At 32.8% G+C, this 21,036-nt stretch overlaps 1 protein-coding gene across 1 annotated transcript in view; it reads right to left on the bottom strand.

The window, feature by feature from the left end:
* Positions 1–3,332: 3,332 nt before the first annotated feature.
* The window catches only part of LOC145256316 (uncharacterized), a 100,460-nt gene continuing 82,756 nt past the window's right edge, over positions 3,333–21,036 (bottom strand). Inside the window, exon 2 of the mRNA XM_080115047.1 lies at positions 3,333–9,371. Coding sequence (XP_079971173.1) covers positions 6,964–9,279 — 2,316 coding nt within the window. The 5' untranslated portion in view covers positions 9,280–9,371 and the 3' untranslated portion in view covers positions 3,333–6,963. The remainder of the gene's footprint in view (positions 9,372–21,036) is intronic.

The raw sequence follows: 21,036 nt of genomic DNA, 5'->3' as shown, positions 1-21,036 counted from the left end.
TTTCACGTTTCCGTCTTTCTTCCTCAAAGCCGACTAAATTCGATTCCCTGCATTGTGATATCCTTCTAAATTACTTCTATATAAACATTTGTTTAAAATTCATATTTCGGCGATATACACCATCTTCAGGATTTTACACATTATTCCCTCGCCATAACTATCAGATCACGCGTAACAAGCGTACTCTTCCGGCCTTAGAAAATATCATCCCAGAGGAACAATGCGTTGACTCCATACTATCTTTTTCAAACGGGTCACACACCAGAGAATCTATTAACTAATACAGACGAAGTAAACCGCGGCGAAATCTGACTATGAAATGGATCTTCTTCGTCTCGAACAGGGGATATGATCATCCACCCAAGCTATAACCCAAACCGATGTCTCACAAGTCTATATTTATACTCGCAAGGACGATGACAACCAACTTGCTTACCTTGCGAGCAATTAATGATAGAATTTTCGGAATGTGAGAAATTATATAATTATTTTCATAGTCAAACGATGTCGCAGCGCACAAGAGCCATGACAGCTGACAAACAGGAATCCTCATTTGGGCTCATCAGTTAGACATATCCGAACCTGGCTGTGAGAATTATTATATAATCTCTCACATTCTAAATATATAATATATTATTTCTGAACATTTTTATTCGAGGTTATACTAAAATCTTTACTTGCTTGTATGACTATTGAATGTTTCAGATGATGAGTGAAGTGCGAACGATAAGAAAACTTTTATTAAAAAATAATAGGCTAGAGTTAAGAGCTTAGTAGTAGTAGTAGTAGTAGTAGTAGTAACAGTGTAGTGAAGGAGAGATTGAAGGGAAATAAATAAACGAATTTCATTTGGTCAATCACTATAGCAACAAGGGGCTGGCGTAAATATAGATTTGTCTAACAGCAGGAACGTCTAAAATGGTAAAATATTATATTTCTGTCGTAATTCGCATTTCCGAAGCTTATATCGATATTTTTCAACCATGTTAACGAGAAAGAAAGCAAAAACAAAAAAATTTCACAAAATAAAATTAAAAAAAACAAAGACAAATATAAACAGTTTAATTCACATATATACATACCTATATACAATGTATATAAATTATATATATGCATTTTTTATGTTTTCGATTCTTGATAGCACAAAATTACAATTCAAATTACACAAAACATGTTTTTGTATATTCTGTTATTTTGTTACGTCAGAATAAAATACAAAGCGAGTTTTTTTTTCTTGTATTGAAAAAAAGTCTTTTCATTTTTTATTTCGCCATCTTGTCGTTGCAGAATTTATTTTCTCTGTACATTGTTATATTTTACATTTTTTTTGTTAAAATTTGTACATAAACTGAAACGGATGTCATTGTTTATTTTTTTACACCTGGTTAATTGATTTTTTTACACCTGGTTAATTTGATTTTTTTTACACCTGGTTAATTTGATTGTTTATTTTACATCTGGTTAATTTGATTGTTTTTTTTTTTTACAGGTTGAAATAATTATATAAGTTGTCTTTGGTGCATTATTTTTAATGTAGATATTTTCTTTTTTTTATTTTTAACGTGAATGATTCGAGCAATAATTTCTGCGGAAATACACGTCCGATTTTGGATTGAAAAAAAAACTTAATAAGTATACAATAATAACGCATACCGTTCCTTTACCCATGTGCATTCGATGTTTGTGGCATCAGTAAAAACAGAAAAATAAAAAAAAATAAAAAAGGAGCCCCTTCTTAAAATCTGAGTCATTAACGACAAAATTCGCAAAGTTTACATTGTCCACGATTTTTGTTTGTTTGTTTGTTTTTAATTTGAGATAATTTCTACTATGCGTCAGCTGACATAGAACACATTCTAGACATTTCGAATTGTAACCTTTATTTAATCCACCCGGATTAAACTGCTCAAACTGTACCCCTCCATTCCTTTTAGTTATCTTATTAAAATTTTTATACATGTGTGGATATATATTTTTTCTGGGTAATGTTTTTGCTTAAGCTTTATACGCCATCATCATTATAGTTTAAGCATCAGTTTTACATGCTCGACCTTGTGTCACATCCGACCATTTACCAAATACTATCTCCACATGAATTTCATATGTGTTAACAAAATTGAGTTATCTTTACAATTAGTGTTTTCACCTCGCTTCCGGTTGCCAGTTTGTTTTTTATTGGACTTTTGTACGCTAAGCTATGTTTATTAAATTGTTAGGTGAAAGTATAGAATAGGTAAAGAAGGACCCTTCTCAATGTTAAGAAAGTTTTGTTTTTTTTCGAGATAACGTTATTTAGAAAATAAACATGCTTAATATGGGTAGGGTCGACCGGAAGTGAAGTGGAAACAGTTATGATAGAGATAACGAAAAATTGTATATTCGGTTCAGCAATTTTAGACCTAGTTTATGAAACCTATGAATGGAAAATAAAGGACCCTCGCAAAGCAAACGGAACGCCACAAGTGTCAGTATCCCAATAAATTTAAAATATACGCCATAATTACGTTGACACACCGGTTCCCGTCAGATTACCGAAGTTAAGCAATGCTGAGCCTGGTCAGTACTAAAATGAGAATTCCAGGCGCTGAATGTAGGACGACGTCTACACCCCCCCTGCAAGAGTTGCAAAAACTTAACGTCGTCATCTCCCCTAATGGGGATATAAATGCGACTGGGGATCTTTTGTGTATTTTATACTCCCATAGAACTTCCTCATTCGGGGGAAGCCGGTTAAGCCCAAGTATAATTGATGCCGTTTCACACATACAGTAAATTTAAAATAACTTGAACCGCCCTTTAGGAATCTGTTTACGTTTGACTAGAATATGACTATGTTGTAGTCAGCTGGGAACCAGCTCCATAGCATTGTGTTCCACAGACGAACATGTGATCGGTTAATTTTATAAAATACTAACCGATCACATGTTCGTCTTCATTTTATTTTTTCGGGAAAAGTCGTAGACGTTTTGTAAAACTCGTAAAACTTAACGACATATGCTGTTCAGTTTCTGACCCAATTCTCAACAAGGACCCAAAAGAAAACCAAAAAATCTTTTTCACAGTGGATTTCGAAATTATTATTAATGTGTACATAATGTCTGTATATACACGTTATAAATGTACACTGTAGTCATGTTTATGTATTCGAAACTTATATTTATGTCCGCCTGTAGATTACATATATATATATATATATATATATATATATATATATAGGGCTTATATTTACTATTGTAAATGTAAATGACATTTGTTTGATAAACACGTTCTCCTAAATCAGCATCTACATATCGATTACATTTTCTTTCAATAAAGATGCATTATTAAGTATATATATATATATATATATATATATATATATATATATATATATATATATGCAGTTAATTGCTAAAAAAAGCTGTCGGGAAGGGATAAAAGGTAAAAACAATCACCCTAAACAGGGGAAAAAATAATCTTATCCTTTGTTCTCCTCTTAATGCCGCCATTGTTGGTGCTCCAAAATGAATAGAATGGAGAGACCAATCAGCGACCGGGATTCTGACTGACATTTTCAGGTGGATTCTAAATACAGAAAAAGTAAGACTTTCTTTGTCCCTCCTCTAGCTGTGTCAATTGTATGTGGAAGCTCATCTATCCAGTGAAGAATCATCTTGACGTTTGTTTTAATCGTTCTGGATAATGATTCCTGTTTATTATGCTAGAAAAACCTTGTTTCAAATTATTTTAATATTTCAGCTTCTCCAGCAGTTCAGACTCCCGTAAATTTCAGAATTTACTAGAAAATCAGGGTTAGGGTTATCACTGTGAAATCGATATACAAGTGTAAAATATTCGATCGATTCCGGCTACGTCTGTTGTATAAACAAGTGTCAATTCTGCGACATTTTTTTCTCTTGCAATAAAATCAACGAGATTTTCTGTGTGGGTTTCAAGGTTTCAAACTTTGCACATAAATACGAAAAATAGGGTTAGTATTCGTATTATTTGGATTCATCGAACTACTGTTCTCATCTTGAGTGTGATTTTTTTCATAACGTTTCGGTCGATGTAACCTCTGACCTTCTCCATGTGTATGGAATGTAATGCAAATCACACTCAAGATGAGAACAGTAGTCCGATGAATCCAAATATTAAGTATAAGCAATCGTCATCTCAAAAATTCAGAAACGTCACGATGAGGATTAATTACTTCTAAGAAATGCAATAAATGGTCAACTTCTATTTAACGCTTTTAGCATTCTTCATTTTTTTTTCCTCTCTTTATATCCATAGAAGTTTATCAAATATATTTTTTATTTAAGTGTTTAATATTTGTGGTTTATAACACAAGGGTTGTTCATTCGTTGGACCTACTCAATACAAGTAGATAAAACATTAAAAAATAACTTATTTGAAAGAAAACATTTTTTTAAAATTGCACAAAATGTCAGAGTTTTTTCATAATTTTGGCTTTTAATAAAAAAAAATGGCTAAATTCAACCTTTAAACTTTCATTTATGAAATCAACATTTTCACTGAGAGTTCAAGCATTTATCAGCAACCGCAGCGTTCATGCGTTTGAGATTGTTTTTTTCTATTTGTATGACGTCGCAAAATACATATCTATATATAGAAGATCTTCTTTCCAAAAAGCACATCTTTAATTTCACCTACAAAAGGAATACGAAAATAAACTTTGTAGTATTACACCGAGTGTCAGCACGAAATTTTGTGTATTTTTACTTTTTATTTTTTGCAAATATCCCCGGTTGTGCAGCGTCGCGTACTCTACTGGGAACTAACCATATAAAAGACATCGGGGGTAGGCAAATACTGTTCAAATGTGATACCGTTCTGCTTGGTATTTTGCAAAGTTGGATAACATTGTTGAAAAAGACATTCAAATCCCATTATTTAAAACAAACAAAAAAAATGCTTTATTAATTATAATTATGTTAGCTGCAATAATTTGGTAAGATCTTTGGTCAGAGAATAAAAAATACAGGATAAAATAAAATCATATTGGAAAACGTAATCATGACTCGTATGAAGGAAGCTACCAAATCGTATATTTTCCAGAAAAAAATTATCGGGGAAAAAAAAAACAATTTCAGAGATTATTCTTAATTCTTTGTCAACTAAGCTCCAACCCCTGTCCCATCGCCGCAATGTTGCATCTCTGTGCCTGTTTTACAAGTATTTTAATGGAATGTGCTCTGATGAACTCGTTGCACTTGTGCAGCCTCGTCTTACATATCCTCGACAAACTCGCGTAGCAACAAAATCACTCCCCTTCACTGTTGATGTTCCTAAATACTCGAAAGATTTCTATTCTAATAGTTTCTTGTCTCGAACAGCTTGATTTTGGAATTCCCTTTTTGCTACCTGCTTCCCCGACAATATAGATATGCAGAAGTTTAAATGTAATGTAAACCAACATCTTGTTAATCTTTCCTAGGTATGATCCCAAATAGTAGCTCCTTACGCCCAAAAGACTATATGCCTTCTCAGTTGTGAACGTAAGTAAAAAAAAAAATAAAATAAAATATCAGTGTCCGTATAGTCAATTGATAAAAGTTCGTCCTTGGCAATATTCTGACATGTTAAAAGTTTGTCTTGTTTTAATTTTAAAAATAAAACCATTTACATTATTTTTAAAAGAGTTTTTATTATTATTATTATTATTATATTTGGCTTTAATTTGTTTCGTGTTTCGTTTTTATTTTTTATTTTCTCAGTTCATTGTTTCCGTTTCCGTTTCTGGTTCTTCCTTTTACAATTTTTACTTTATAAAGTTCATAAAGCAACAATCTTTATAGACAAACAAACAACGAGTGGTTTCTGCTCGTTTAGAATTTTTTAGCGTTTGATATGTTTAAAAAAAAACAAAAAAAAAAACTTAATGTACAATGAGAATAAATAATATTAAATAGATTAAAATTATATCAATTTTTTTATACATTTTCCACAAGTCTTCGTGTCTTGTTTGTGCTGGAAAAGTCCATTTGTCACCATATATAGATCACGTTATTTTTCCTTTTTTTTATGATTATATTATATTTATGTTGTCCCGTGTTTCGTCTCTCGGTTCACGCAGAACGAAAACATCTGCGCATCTGCAATGCTTGTGTTTACTTTTCCCAAAATTTTACTGATTAGATTTTGGTCCAACATTCTTACTGTGACACAACCGAAAAGATGCACAACAACTTAGCATTTATTTATGTTGCTCCGTGTTTCGTCTCTCGGTTCACACAGAGCGAAAATCTCTGCAACTATAATGTTTGTTTACTTTTCCCAAAGTGTTTGATTGGATTTTGGGCCAACGTTCTTACTGTGATACAGCCCAAAAGATGTACAACAACAACAAAACCACAAATATTTTCGTATCAATAGCGGGGGGGGGGGGAGGAACACCGCATCAATACTTGCCTCTTGTCTCGGACGAACGCCCTAAAAAGATAAACTCAAGCACAAAAAAATCATCACAAAAGAATTTTATGAATTTTACTTCATCTTTTTTAAATAAATACTCTTTTTTATAATTTAATTATATTTTAATGAGCACTGCATTTTAATGGGTAAAACTGCAATTCATTGAATTAAAATGATTGTTATTTTAAAATGTATCTAATATTTTTAATTGGATTAGTTTGGAACATTAAAAGTTATCACCATTGGTTTTTATAAAACTTTATATTCAAAAGTGAATATTTAAATTTAATGTATTTTAGACTCATTATTATTAGAAGTCTGTGTCTGTATTTTTTTAAATAGATTGCGGTATTAAATATCTTAATGTTTAAAGAACAGAGTTGTGAAATATTTATCGATATAATTTTGTAAATAAATGTGATTAACATTTCCAAGTTGCATTAATAGTTAAATTGTTTATAAATTGCAATGCTTTATTTGATTGTCTTTAATTGGTTTTTAATTGTATTTGAATTTGACCCTGCATTCGTCGTGCTCGGTTAAAATTTACATCATAGACGTGATCTTATGTAATAATGTGGCCGACGAATTGAGAACTAGAGGGGAGAGCAAGGAGCTATGACAAGTCATATTGTTTTGAGTGAGGAGCGCCGTAGGTCGAGAGAAGAACACTGCAGCCTGTGACGAAAGAGACGACTGGGCAGCAGCCGCGGCTGCTAGCATCCCGCTAGTACCGGCTGAGCCTGGGCCCAGGTTCTGATGGTGAAGGTGACCATGGTGCGAATGGTGGTGATGAGCGTGCGGTCTGCCTGAAGAGCCAGCGCCATTTGACCCGCCTCCGCCGTGGACACCGCTACCACCACCACTACCCGGTGACGGCATCAGGCCGCCGGTGTCGTCAACAATAACGTTACCGTTCGTGCTTCTCCCAGCGCTGGCGCCCCCGACAAACGCCGAAGACGAAGAGGGCATGGTGGCCCCTTCGTGTAACTTGCGCATGTGCTTTTTCAGATCGAAGTTCCGGCAGAAACCCTTCCCGCAGATCTGGCAGGTGAAGGGCTTCTTCTCGTTATGAGTGTGCATATGAAACGTGAGGTTGTAGATCTGGTGAAAGGCCTTGTTGCACACGTTACACTTGTATTGCTTCTCGCTACTATGAGTCAGTTTGTGATTCTTGTAGTTGCCCTTCTGATGGAATCCTTTACCGCAGAATTCGCAAACGAACGGCTTGTAACCTTGGTGAATGCGCATGTGTGTGTTGAGCGTCGAGCTCCTGTTGAACGCCTTGCCGCAGGTGGAGCACTTGTGCGGTTTCTCCGACGTGTGGATGATCTTATGACGGCACAGGGTACTAGCCTGTCGGAAGCCCTTCCCGCACACCTTGCAAATGAATGGTCGGGCCCCCGTATGCACCGGCATGTGTCGGGTTAGATTGTAATGCGCGTTAAAAATCTTCCCACACTCTGGACATGTGAAAGTCTTTTGTGTTTTTAAGCTGCTCTTTTTGGTGGTCGTCGACGGTCGCCCAACCACAATAGGCGAGTTGCTACCGTTGCTACTGGCCGAAGTGAGATCCGTGGGCGACACCAGTTCGCTGTCTGACGTGTTAACGACCAACGGGTTTTTCGTCGATCGGAGATCGTCTGCCGAACCTGATAAATTAACGTTCATTCCGCTTGTATTGTTTTCGCGCTTGTTCATATTGCTATCCAAAAGTTTCGCGTTGTTAGAACCGGATGATAGTGCGAGCGCCATGCTGACTGGTTCGCTGTAGGTATTGCCAGAGTCAAGCAATGATTTCCGCACGCCCATTGAACACTGGTTGATACCAGAAAGACTCTGCGTATGCTTCCATATGCTATTGCCAGTACTACTTCCACCGCCGCTGTTTGCATCGTTAGCGCTGCAACCAATGTTACCGCTAATCCCGTTGTTGAAATTTGAGCTCTTTCCTAAATAACCACTGATCGAACTATCCATTGACAGACCCTTGTCATAATGAGATGGATATTTTGATAGCGTCTGATGCAGCCCTTGAAAGCTTGAATTCTTTAGCATGTTATGAGCTTCTAAATTGCTGCCCTTACGCATAGAACTGGAGTTGAACGACAAAAATGGGAACTGACGTAATAGTTGAGTGTGATATTCGTTTGTATTGGGGTTTCGTGGCAAGGGAAAGGCCGGATGCAGGTAGGGGGCGTAAATAATCGGATCCCCACGGAATTCGGAATTTCCGAGCAGACTAAAACCCGCTCGCCTCTGCAAATCGGCGTTGAATAAAATGCTGGCGTACGGCTGCGTTGTTATCGGATTAGGGTTGAATACAGGTGTCGGCATCCAGAACGATCCGGCATTCTTGGATTGCGACTTGCTGGTGTTATTCGTCAATTTGTTAGGGCTGTTGTTGCTATGTGGCTCACTGCTGTTTGTAAGATGGGCATCTCTCTGGTTGCTATAGTTCGCTGGTCCCAACGTGGACGGGGACGACGATGTCGGAGAAGACGATGACGACGATGATGAAGATGAAGATAGCGATGATAAAGAAGAGAGTGAGGATGCTGACGAAAATGACGACGCATGCGTGTCGGTTTTTTCGTTTTTCTTTGAAGGTGGGAGCTCCATAATTTTCTCGATGGAGAAGGTGAGTTCTGCTTTCGGGTGATCGTTATGGCGAGGAGGTGAGTGTCTGTTCCCTTCCTTCTTGACGAGAAGGGACGACGAACGTGGAATGCTCCTCTCCATTTTACGGGCACCGCTTTCATCAAACATGACCAGAAAGTTTTTTTTGTTTGTTTTTTGTTTATTCTCTTTCGTATTCCGTTGAATGTTGTCTTCTTTATTTCTGCCTTTAATATTTTTCATACAAAATGGCGGAACTTGGTTTGGCGTAAAATGTTAAGCGGCTGTTTTGGTATTTGAATTAATACTTCAATGAATTCCAGTGCGAAACGGACCTATAAAATAAAAAGAAAAAAATAGTTATTAGTTTGTTTTCACGAAAATGTACATTTTTATAATTAATAAAATGCGAACGTGGTTTTAAAATCAATAGTTGCATCAAGAAATAGCAAATGAAAGATAAAGATAAAATAATTACACCATATATATATATATATATATATATATATATATATATATATATATATATATATGTGTGTGGGGGGGGGTTATGGTTTGTTGGAGAGAACCCCAGCAAAGTGCGCGATTATGAACAAAATACAATATGAGAGCATGATATTGTTACAAAAGACCAGAAAAACATTGATACCGTCGGTTTCAAATCCAACACAAAGGGAATCGGCCAATGACCGTCTATACCGAACTTTATTCAGCCTCTTATATATATATATAATTCTGTGGAAATATTTTTTATTCACTTCTATTTGTTTTTGATACATACCAATCATTATTTAAGAAGCTCAATGTAATTGCAGAGCAGATAATGAATAAATGACAAATATCTGTTCCAAATTTCATGATGTTGACCATCTTACAATTTATTCCTCTAATTCAGTTGACATTTACAATTCTTGACAGTATCTATTTCGTAACACAAGTTCATTAATACAATTAAAATAAAAGAAAACGGTGCTCGTTGTAATGTAGATATCTAATAAACTATATATATTATTCTGAATAATATATATATATATATTATTCTGAATAATATATATATATATATATATTATTCTGAATAATATATATATATATATATTATTCTGAATAATATATATATATATATTATTCAGAATAATATATATATATATATATATATATATTATTCTGAATAATATATATATATATTATTCTGAATAATATATATATATATTATTCTGAATAATATATATATATATATATATATATTATTCAGAATAATATATATATATATTATTCTGAATAATATATATATATATATTATTCTGAATAATATATATAAATATATATATATATATATATGCAAGTGCATTTTAGAAGTTTATATATATATATATATATATATATATATATATATATATATATATAATAGTAATCCAATCAAATTTACAACCACGAAGTAAAAATTCAGAGGATCCTGAATGTTTATAGAAAATTCCTCAATAAATAAATGTTTTATATGTGTGCACATTTTTATTTATACGAACATGTTTGGTTACATATTTGCAGATCTGTTTGGTAAGAAATATAGATAACGAAACCGCTTTTGACAAATGCTATTTATTTACGTCTGCAGTTTAATAGACTGAGTCAAAATAATGGGTGCGGTTCAGAAATCGAATATTGACGGATTTACAGCCATTGTTAATTCGAGAGCAGTCGTTCAACAAAGCAGTGCTTCCCCAGCGTCGATAGGGGGAGGGAGAAACACGTTGAATGTTCTTCTCCACGAACAACCCCACATCGAGTAATTCGCCAGTCGTTGGGTGGAGTCATTTGTCCGATTACAATTGTCGAAATTGTACTTTGATTCTGATCCAGTAAAACTGGCTTTTAAACATGATTATATTAGCATTGCCCGTAAAACACAGGCACAACACAATACACAAATAAAAACATACATTATATAACAAATCAATATATATATATATATATATATATATATATATATATATATGATTAGTTTTTTTGGAAAAAGAAATCCAGCAGAGTGCTCAATTAAAGGGAAAATCCGAAATGTGATAGCGTATTTATATTTTGTGTAGAGAAAGTTGTTAGATGAGACAAATCATTGGTACCGTCGGTTTCAAGCCCGATAATAAGAACCGTTTAAAGTATCCTTATCAAGCTCTCTTCAGCCAATATTCGTCTGCTTGGCTGAAGAGAGCTTGATAAGGATACCTTAAACGGTCCTTAATTTCGGGCTTGAAACCGACGGTACCAATGATTTGTCTCATCTAACAACGTTCTGTACACAATATATATATATATATATATATATATATATATATATATATATATATATATATATATATACACACGAGTCATTTAAAAGGTACGCCATCCTATTTTTCAACTCTAGAAAGTTAAAAAGCTACGAAGACGAGTGGTACCAATAAACTGAGCAACCTTTTTATGCCCCAGAATTTATTTTTCTACATAGTCACCGCCCTTTTCTATGCATTTTGCCAGCGATATTTTAGTGGCTGTGCATGTGCGTCCGGAGCGCGCTTTATTGTGTACACCGTCAATATCTACAACAGAAAGATGACACTTTAAGTTTATGAATGCATAAGTTTAGTCATCATAACCATATAATTTTCAATTACCTCTGATCCATTCGAGAGGATTAAAAAAGGAGAAATTACTTTTGGAACGTCCCTCGTGTGTGTGTGTGTATGTGTGTGTGTGTGTGTGTGTGTGTGTGTGTGTGTGTGTGTGTGTGTGTGTGTGTGTTCGTTCGTTCCCTATAGACTCCAAGCCGGTTGAGCCATCCTTGAAGAAATTTAACACAAATGTATTTCATGTGTTTGGAAGTGTTCTGAAATAGGTTTTGTATCGGAATGTCTCCGAGGAGTATTGAAAATCGATAATCGAAAAAACACTCTTATACAGCCTAACATCGCAAGTGCATATGAGAAGTTTTATCACTGCACAAACAGAAGAGCTCGGTTCTTTGATAAGACAAAATGAATGCTAGTGTTTAGAGCACAATCAAACGTTGATATTTGACTTTTGTATTTTAAATATTTATTCAAGTCATTATATAAAAAATAAGTTCATAAAATTAACAGAAGGTTCTCTACAGTGCAATGAAAACTATGGTGTGTTGTGGAGTAAGTCACTTCGAGGAGGCACGTGAAGCTTCATTTTGGTGTACCATAGTCGGTCACTGACTAGAGTTGGCAATTTATCGATTTGATGGGAAAATGGGTTATTTCACAGAGTGCGGTGACAAAAGTATTGGAAGTACAGAATATTCGTTGATCCCCATTACATACCGAGCAACATCATATATCCTTGCTATATATATATATATATATATATATATATATATATATATGATGGCAGCAAATTCGTTTTCGAACATTGCCATTACTTGATATAGCACAAAAAAGGTATACAGAAACACGAAAACATTTAGTGATGGGCCGCACGAAGGTGGCTTTTAAGCCCTGCCAAACTCTGGCATTACTTGGCACACATTGTGCAGACATGTGCGCCACTAACAGCACGTTCTTGATGTTCTCTTCTATGTATAATCAAATGCCGCTTCAAACCACCTGCTGTTTTGTACGTCCGCCCGCAGTTGACACAGGTTAGCTCTGGAAACACAAGACTGCTTTGTGTCTCACTTCGCCGATGAGTAGTCTGGTGGATCATCAGCCCAGCTCTGCTCAGACATAATCTTCCGCACACCTCACACTCCAAACTAATTTGGCGCCTCCGCTCATCCACGGCTCCTTTCACCCTCCCTTTCCGGATTTCGCGCTTCAGCCGCTCGTACTGGGTTCGATCAGCCTCAAACTTGCCCACACCTCCCCGCAAGGCCCTTCTCCACTCTCCACAATCCAAAGCAAGACTCTCCCAGGTTCTTTCATCCATCTCACATTTTTTGAAGGTGGACCTCAAACAATCTTTGAATCTGATGTTAGACTTTTGTGCCAGGTGTCTTCCCTTGGCGAGCTCGCCATAAAGAAGTTGTTTGGGGAGTCGACTGTCTAACATCCTCACCATATGTCCACTGTTCGTGTGTGTATATGCGCGTATATATATATATATATATATATATATATATATATATATATATATATATATATATATACACGCGCGCACATATATATGATTTATAATTAAAATTTTGCAGTAAAAATATAGGAATTTTAAACAAAAATGTACTATTTGAAGCAAGGAATAAACGGAATTAAAAGTTATTTCCTTAGTCCATGGATTTTCATTGCATGATTCATCTCTTCAGAGGAAATGTCTTTAGCAAAGATAACTTAAGAGTCTGATCTTCAAAGAGGCGAGCTCGAAAGATATTTGCTTACATTGAATTCGAAGAGAACTATGCTATAGTCGATGACGAAGCAGACTCGTGGAATTTTTTTCACAGATAGAATGTTCTAGGAAAGAAAAATTGTGAAAGTTCTCTTTACCCCCCCCCTCTCTCTTTACAGATAGAGAGAGATACACAGGTTCTTTGCCGTGATCCTATCCAGATCTATTATTACTGTGATTTTTTCACAAGATAGGAACCAGGGATTGGGGCTCAGTTAGAAATCCACAAGGAATATAACGACAGAGGCTAGAGGCTAGAAACAGCTCTTTTGTGTGAAAGGGACTGCAGAGATCGGAAGAAAACACCACCCACTAGATTGCGAAGTCAGTTCTGCACTTTATCAAAAAAACAAAACAAACAGACAAAAAAAAAAACAAAAAAAAAACGGCAACCTCGAAATGAAATAAGAAAAATGTTTTCAAAGCTGATTTAGAATTCTATATAGCTTCCAGCAAGATCCAAAATGCTTATGAAATGGAGTCGGGTTTTAAAAAAGAGAAAACAACGCTGAATTCGACTATTTTAAAAGCGATGTTTTTTTTGCCTTTGTTTTTCTAATATTTTAGAATAGGACAAATCATACGCTTTAGAAAAGTCGACATTCAATGTATCGCATGCGCCGACAAGTCTTCTCAATTTTATACGGATGTTAGAGTTTAGATATGTCAACCAAAGTGAAATTCCCCAAAATAAAAGAAAATCCGTAAAAACAACAAAATAAAATGAAAGAAATAATCGATTTTACTTTTCCAAAGATGTGAAAATAATCAATATATCGATCTGATCCTGACACAGACGGCTGACAAAAACGAATAAATAATTAACGGAATGATCGCTATCGATCTCTTGTTGAATAAATATATTCTTTGCTCACATCTTGAGAATATTTTTTTGTAGGGTTCTTTCCTGTCAATATGTTATTTATGTGTTTATTTATGTGTTTATTTATGTGTTTATCTTTCCTGTCAATATGTTATTTATGTGTTTATTTATGTGTTTATCTTTCCTGTCAATATGTTATTTATGTGTTTATTTATGTGTTTATCTTTCCTGTCAATATGTTATTTATGTGTTTATTTATGTGTTTATTTATGTGTTTATCTTTCCTGTCAATATGTTATTTATGTGTTTATTTGACGCTTCTGAATATAAACTCGTGCAACAGAAGACATCTTAGTTTTCTTTTGTTTTTTTTTAAATATTTTATTACATTTTCTCCCCAAACAAGGTACATTGCCACTTTGTTGTAGGGGCCTACTATCAGGGACATAAGCATCAGGGATACTGTGTAAGGAGTTGGGCAGCAAAATGTCGGTTCACGTTACACTTGAACTTCTGCATGTCAGTACAGTTGGGTAAGCAGGGACCCGGAAGGGAATTCCAAAGTCTAGCGGTTCTGAGGAAGAAACTACTGGAGTAGGAGGCTCTCTACTTTACAATTCTTGACAGTATCTGTTTCGTAGCGCAATATCAATCACTTAATTATTATATCAATCAGTGAATCTATTATGCCCTTAACTCAGAAGAAATAGCAACAATCAATCCGGCAAAAGGAAATAAAGTGCGTTTTGACATGAATAAAAATCCGAAAATTGGAAGAGAAGTTGTAAATACCTTATAATATGTTTCCATTACGCCATTTGGAATTTTAGAAAAAAAAGTTAAGGGCAAAATAGATTCACTGATTGATATAATAATTTAGTGATTGATTTTGCGCTACGAAACAGATACTGTCAAGAATGGCATAAGTCAACTGAATTGAAGGAATAAATTATAAGATGGTCAACATCATGAAATTTGGAATATAGTTTTTTTGTCATTTATTCACTATATTGCTCTGTAATTATATTGAGCTTCTAAAATAAGTATTGGTATATATCATAAGAATATATATTTCCACAGAAATGTGTATATATATATATATATATATATATATATATATATATATATATATATATATATATATTAGTATGCCTGGGTGTTTGGGGGTGTATGTTGAGGAGAAAAAACGGTCAATTTTTTTTAATTTGACCCCTATTATGACCCTTAACATTAATTATTTTGGGCTCAAATCAAGTTATTAATTTAGATCCATGTCTAAGTAACTTATATCTAAAATTTCAAGCCTTTAGACCCAAAATTGGCGCAGGACTTTGGTAGAGTTCTCAAAGGTCAAATCATTGAACTTTGCCCCCTTAACAGCAAAATTCCTTGCCCAAAACGGATTACACAGATTTTCCCAAATCTCAGTACCGTGTATATCAAATTTCGAGTCTGTAGACTGAAAATTGCGTAGGAAAATGTACACAAACACAAACAGACACGTCCACTTTTATTATATATATATATATATATATATATATATATATATATATATCGTAATTATTTGTTAGAATATTCTATACGTTATTACTTCCTGACAGTTGCAGCACACGTTAAAATCCATAAGTGTTTCTTTTTTTTGGGGGGGGGGGCCGTTATTAATTAACACCAACCGCTGCATGGAATTAATTCGGAAATAATCCTACATTTTACAATAAAATGTCAACGCGGAATATTTTCTTTCTTTTGGTCATTAGAAATTTTACTAATAATTTATATAAGAAATATTAAATTACTGACGTAATTGAGTGATTTAACCCTGCGTTAGTCACCTGGGTGTTCCAAATATGGGTAATTCGATGAGGTGTTTATACACAACAATACATGTTTATATTGTTATTTTGTTAAATATAATTATCCTGCTGGTTCAGCATATATCTACAGTTTGAATCATTCATAGTTTGTTTATATTAATGTAAAATAATACAATAAAATAAATTATAAAACTAAGGAAGAAGTTTAAAAATCTTAGATGTAGATCACATTTATTTAAAAATACACACAGGATACCCCTAGTTTGTGTTATTTTTTAATATTAGGTTGGTGCAAAAATAATCTTGTTTTTTTGACGTTCAACTATATATATATATATATATATATATATATATATATATATAGCCAGTAGAGTTTAGTTTCCTAGAAGTACATCCAATGAAACAACATGTGTCTTCCAAAGAGTGCTCAATGAATGAACAGAGCAGGTATATTAAATTTATATATACAAACATTAATGGCTACATATGTGCATACATGTTTCTGTAATCACCCGCGTTGGGGACTACGTCTTCAGGCCAAGAATTACCGTCGAGAACTGATATTTCAAACAAAAACATTTTCCTATTTCGTTTATAAAGTTAGAATGTAACCTGGGTGGGAGTCATAAGCGGGGAGAGGACAAGTGAGGTCTTTGAAGATAATAAACATCTTTTTCATTTCCCTTTCTTTTCATCTATCCCATCTTTTGGTATATATATATATATATATATATATATATATATATATATATATATATATATATATATATAGTTGGGTCCCGATTTCGAATCTCGCTAGATTCAGCCACCCTGATGAGCCGTAGACGACGAAACACGTGTCAGTGGTAATTATATTTTAAAAACAATATATATGTTGCTCCCCATGTGGGGGTACCAAGTTGGTTAAAAAGAAAATTATTCCCAACTCGCATTTAGGTAAAAATGCGCTTTTGTAAATATTTGAATTCATTCAAAAACGTATCGCAAAAACAAAAACAAATAACATCTCTCTCTCTCTCTCTCTATATATATATATATATATATATATATATATATATATATATATATATATATATATATATATATATATATATATTATACATACATATATATATATATTTATTATACAGGGTCTCCCAAACGAAGCTGACGGATTTGAAATGTGAATTCGATCAAAAGTACCACTCTATGATAAATATCATCGGTAGTGTATCGATCTTTGATGACTTTGCTAACATCATTCTAGATGCTTTAAAATCATTTTTTTTATGGATTTGTTGCTTCTGTTGTTCCATCTTATATTTGATCGATTCAGCTTCTTTTGGGACACCCTATCATGGAGAGAAAAAGTTTTCATGAATTGAAATAGAGAGAAAAATAAATACGAGTTCATTACATAAACATTGCCTTTCAATCTGATTCACCTCTAAGGAAAACTACGATAAAACTGCGTCATATCATATGCGCTATACTCACACTGAGTCAGGAGAGTACTTGGAAAGAGGAAAAGAAATTAGTTCTTAACTAGGAATTATAAGCACTTAAGCAAAATTGGGGTCACAATACATCCCATGGGTTAATGTGTATATTTTAGTCATATATGTAGACCATCAGCGAGTGCGAATACCCAGGAAGCATGATTCTCCTCCCCCCCCCATAATTTCAGACAGAGCTTGTATACTCATATATATTAGAATTGTATGTTGTTTTTTAAATTAACATCTTCAAAGCCAAACAAGTCATCATTTACTGGGGTTAACATCGGAGTTGATTTTCTGTAAAGCAAATATTACGCGAGTTCATTTTTTTCTCATCGGTGACAGATTCGATTAGATCGATCAAGATTTGATAAAGTATCGGGATTTAACGGCGCTTTTTTCCTTTCAAATAATTATGCCGTATCTATATGTGACCGTTTATTTTTCCGCTTTTTTTTTTTTTTTTTTCTTTTTGCGTGTACGCATGATAGTTTGAAATCCGTCCACGGTTATAAGTGGTTATAATTAGCCGCGAGTCAACCTGAAGTGTTTGCAAATGCTGTGAACGAAGGCGCACAGTTCGGATAATTAATCGATAAATATTGGAAACGTTTATGTATTTTATGTGTCGTTTCATTTTCTTTTTCAATACTTTCCTCGAATCAGGAACCAATCGCATTTCTTTCAACAATGAACACATACAAATCATGCACGTGGCGTTAATTTTATTGCGTTCAGTGGGTGGTTTGGGGATGAGGAAAGGCACAAGGTCAATAACGTTTAACAGGGTCGATATGCCAAATTGAAAATTTATATATATATATATATATATATATATATATATATATATTATACTAAGAAGCAATATATATATATATATATATATTATACTAAGAAGCAATATATATATTATACTAAGAAGCAATATATAAGTGAATGAATGCCAAAGTCTATATTCCAAAGTTCATAATGTTGATAATCTTTTAATCTATTCATTTGACTCAGTTGACATCCATTCATTTACTATATTGCTCCGTAATTACATTGAGCTTGGTATATATTATAAGGAAATAACATTATATATATATATATATATATATATATATATATATATATATATATATATATATATATATAAGTTACAATAAGTTTACCAAGGTAATCAAAATGGTAAACTTAAAATATATTATAAATATTAAAGAGTTAATATTTACAAGTAAAATAAACTCAGCCAGATGTAAAAAGCTCAATAAAATCGAAAAGGAAATATAGCTTATAATATATATATATATATATATATATATATATATATATATATATGTGTGTGTGTGTGTATATGTATATATATATATATATATATATATATATACATATATATATTCGGAAACTTATGTAGATGAACACATTTCTATTTGATCATTACAAAATATTACTAAAAGAGAAATATATATATACATATATTCTTATTTTAGAAATACTTTTATATATAATGCTTTTATATATACTATATATCTGTGTACAGATGCATGCGTGTAATTTACGTGTCCATATAAAATCTTATGGAACGATATATTTTAATTATCTATTCTTAGTATTAAATTTAACAGTGCTCAATACGTAAGTAGAGCTAGAGAGTAAGTTATGAAAATACAATGCGATTCTTCCGGGTTTTATTCCCGTACGAACTCTGCAAGCTAATATATACATATATAAATACACACACACACACATATATATATATATATAAATATATATGCATACATATACACAGATATATATAAATAAATGCATACACACAGATATATATATATATAAATAAATACATACACACAGATATATATATAAATAAATACATACACACAGATATATATATATAAATAAATACATACACACAGATATATATATATATAAATAAATACATACACACAGATATATATATATATAAATAAATACATACACACAGATATATATATATATAAATAAATACATACATACAGGTATATATATATATATATAAATAAATACATACACACAGATATATATATATATAAATAAATACATACACACAGATATATATATATATATATATATATATGAATAAATACATACACGTAGATATACACACACACATATGTATATATATGAATAAATACATACACGTAGATATACACACACACACATATATATATATGAATAAATACATACACGTAGATATACACACACACATATATATATATGAATAAATACATACACGTAGATATACACACACACATATATATATATGAATAAATACATACACGTAGGTATATACACACACACACATATATATATATATATGAATAAATACATACACGTAGGTATATACACACACACATTTATATATATATATATATATATATATATATATATATATATATATATATACACACGGTCCTGGATATGACCTCAAACTATATCCAGTGGTGAGGCCCCAGCTTGCGGGCTTTGGGGAGTGTGGAGCCACCCTTTAATTGCCATTGCTCCCAGGTCCACTCTGACCCGGAGTGGTAGTACCTGTTAGGGTACCAACTATGAAAATATACACATAAATGTACACACACATATATAAATATGCATATATATGTATACACACACGGATGTATGCATATAAACATTACACCGTTTGTGATAGGAGCAAGTGGCTTAATAAAAAAGAATCTTCATAAATTTGTTAGAAGCAATCCCTGGAAGACCAAGATCTAACGAAATACAGATAGCAGCCATAAAGGGAACAGACTCTATTCTTAAAAGAGCCCTCGGGTATGAATTTAAATCATAACAGAATCAAGGAGGGAGCCCCTTGATTTCTTAAAACTAACAAAAGTAAAAAAAATAAATTCCAAAAAATATATATAAAGATATACGCACATAAATAATACACACACACACACACACACACACACACATAAACATCTATAATTATATATATTAAATTATATATATATATATATATATATATATATATTTTATATATATAATTTTTAAGTATTACATTTTTTATATTTTTTCATATAATAAAAATGTGCTCAATTTTGGGAATAAATTATTATTATGGAACAATTGTAAACCTGACCAATCGCTTTAATCGTGCAACAAAGAATAATATAAAATATTTTTAAAAAGTGATTAGAATCTAGATTATACAAAAGAACAACTCAACTCATCAGAAGCAAAACAAAAAAAAAATCGATTTTTATTTTGAAAAAAGAAAAACAACTAATTAATCATGAGAACCATGTAATTGAGAAGGAATTCAGATTCTTTGTAAAAAGAAATCTTTAAACGTATTATGAGATGTTAAAGGTCATCATCGAAAGGGTCTCCATTTCTTTGCATTGTAGCGATTATATCAACAACAATGTCCAGGATGTCAACACCAATGCCCAGGATGTCAACAACAATGCCCAGGATGTAGAATACATTTTAATACATTAAATGTCCACTAATTTTTTCGATTCCAATATATTCA

The sequence above is a fragment of the Euprymna scolopes genome, chromosome 32, assembly GCF_053919585.1.
Source record: "Euprymna scolopes isolate OS-2025 chromosome 32, ASM5391958v1, whole genome shotgun sequence".
Taxonomy (NCBI): domain Eukaryota; kingdom Metazoa; phylum Mollusca; class Cephalopoda; order Sepiida; family Sepiolidae; genus Euprymna; species Euprymna scolopes.
The sequence above is the reverse complement of the archived record's forward strand: the minus strand, read 5'-3'. Positions and strand labels throughout refer to the sequence as shown.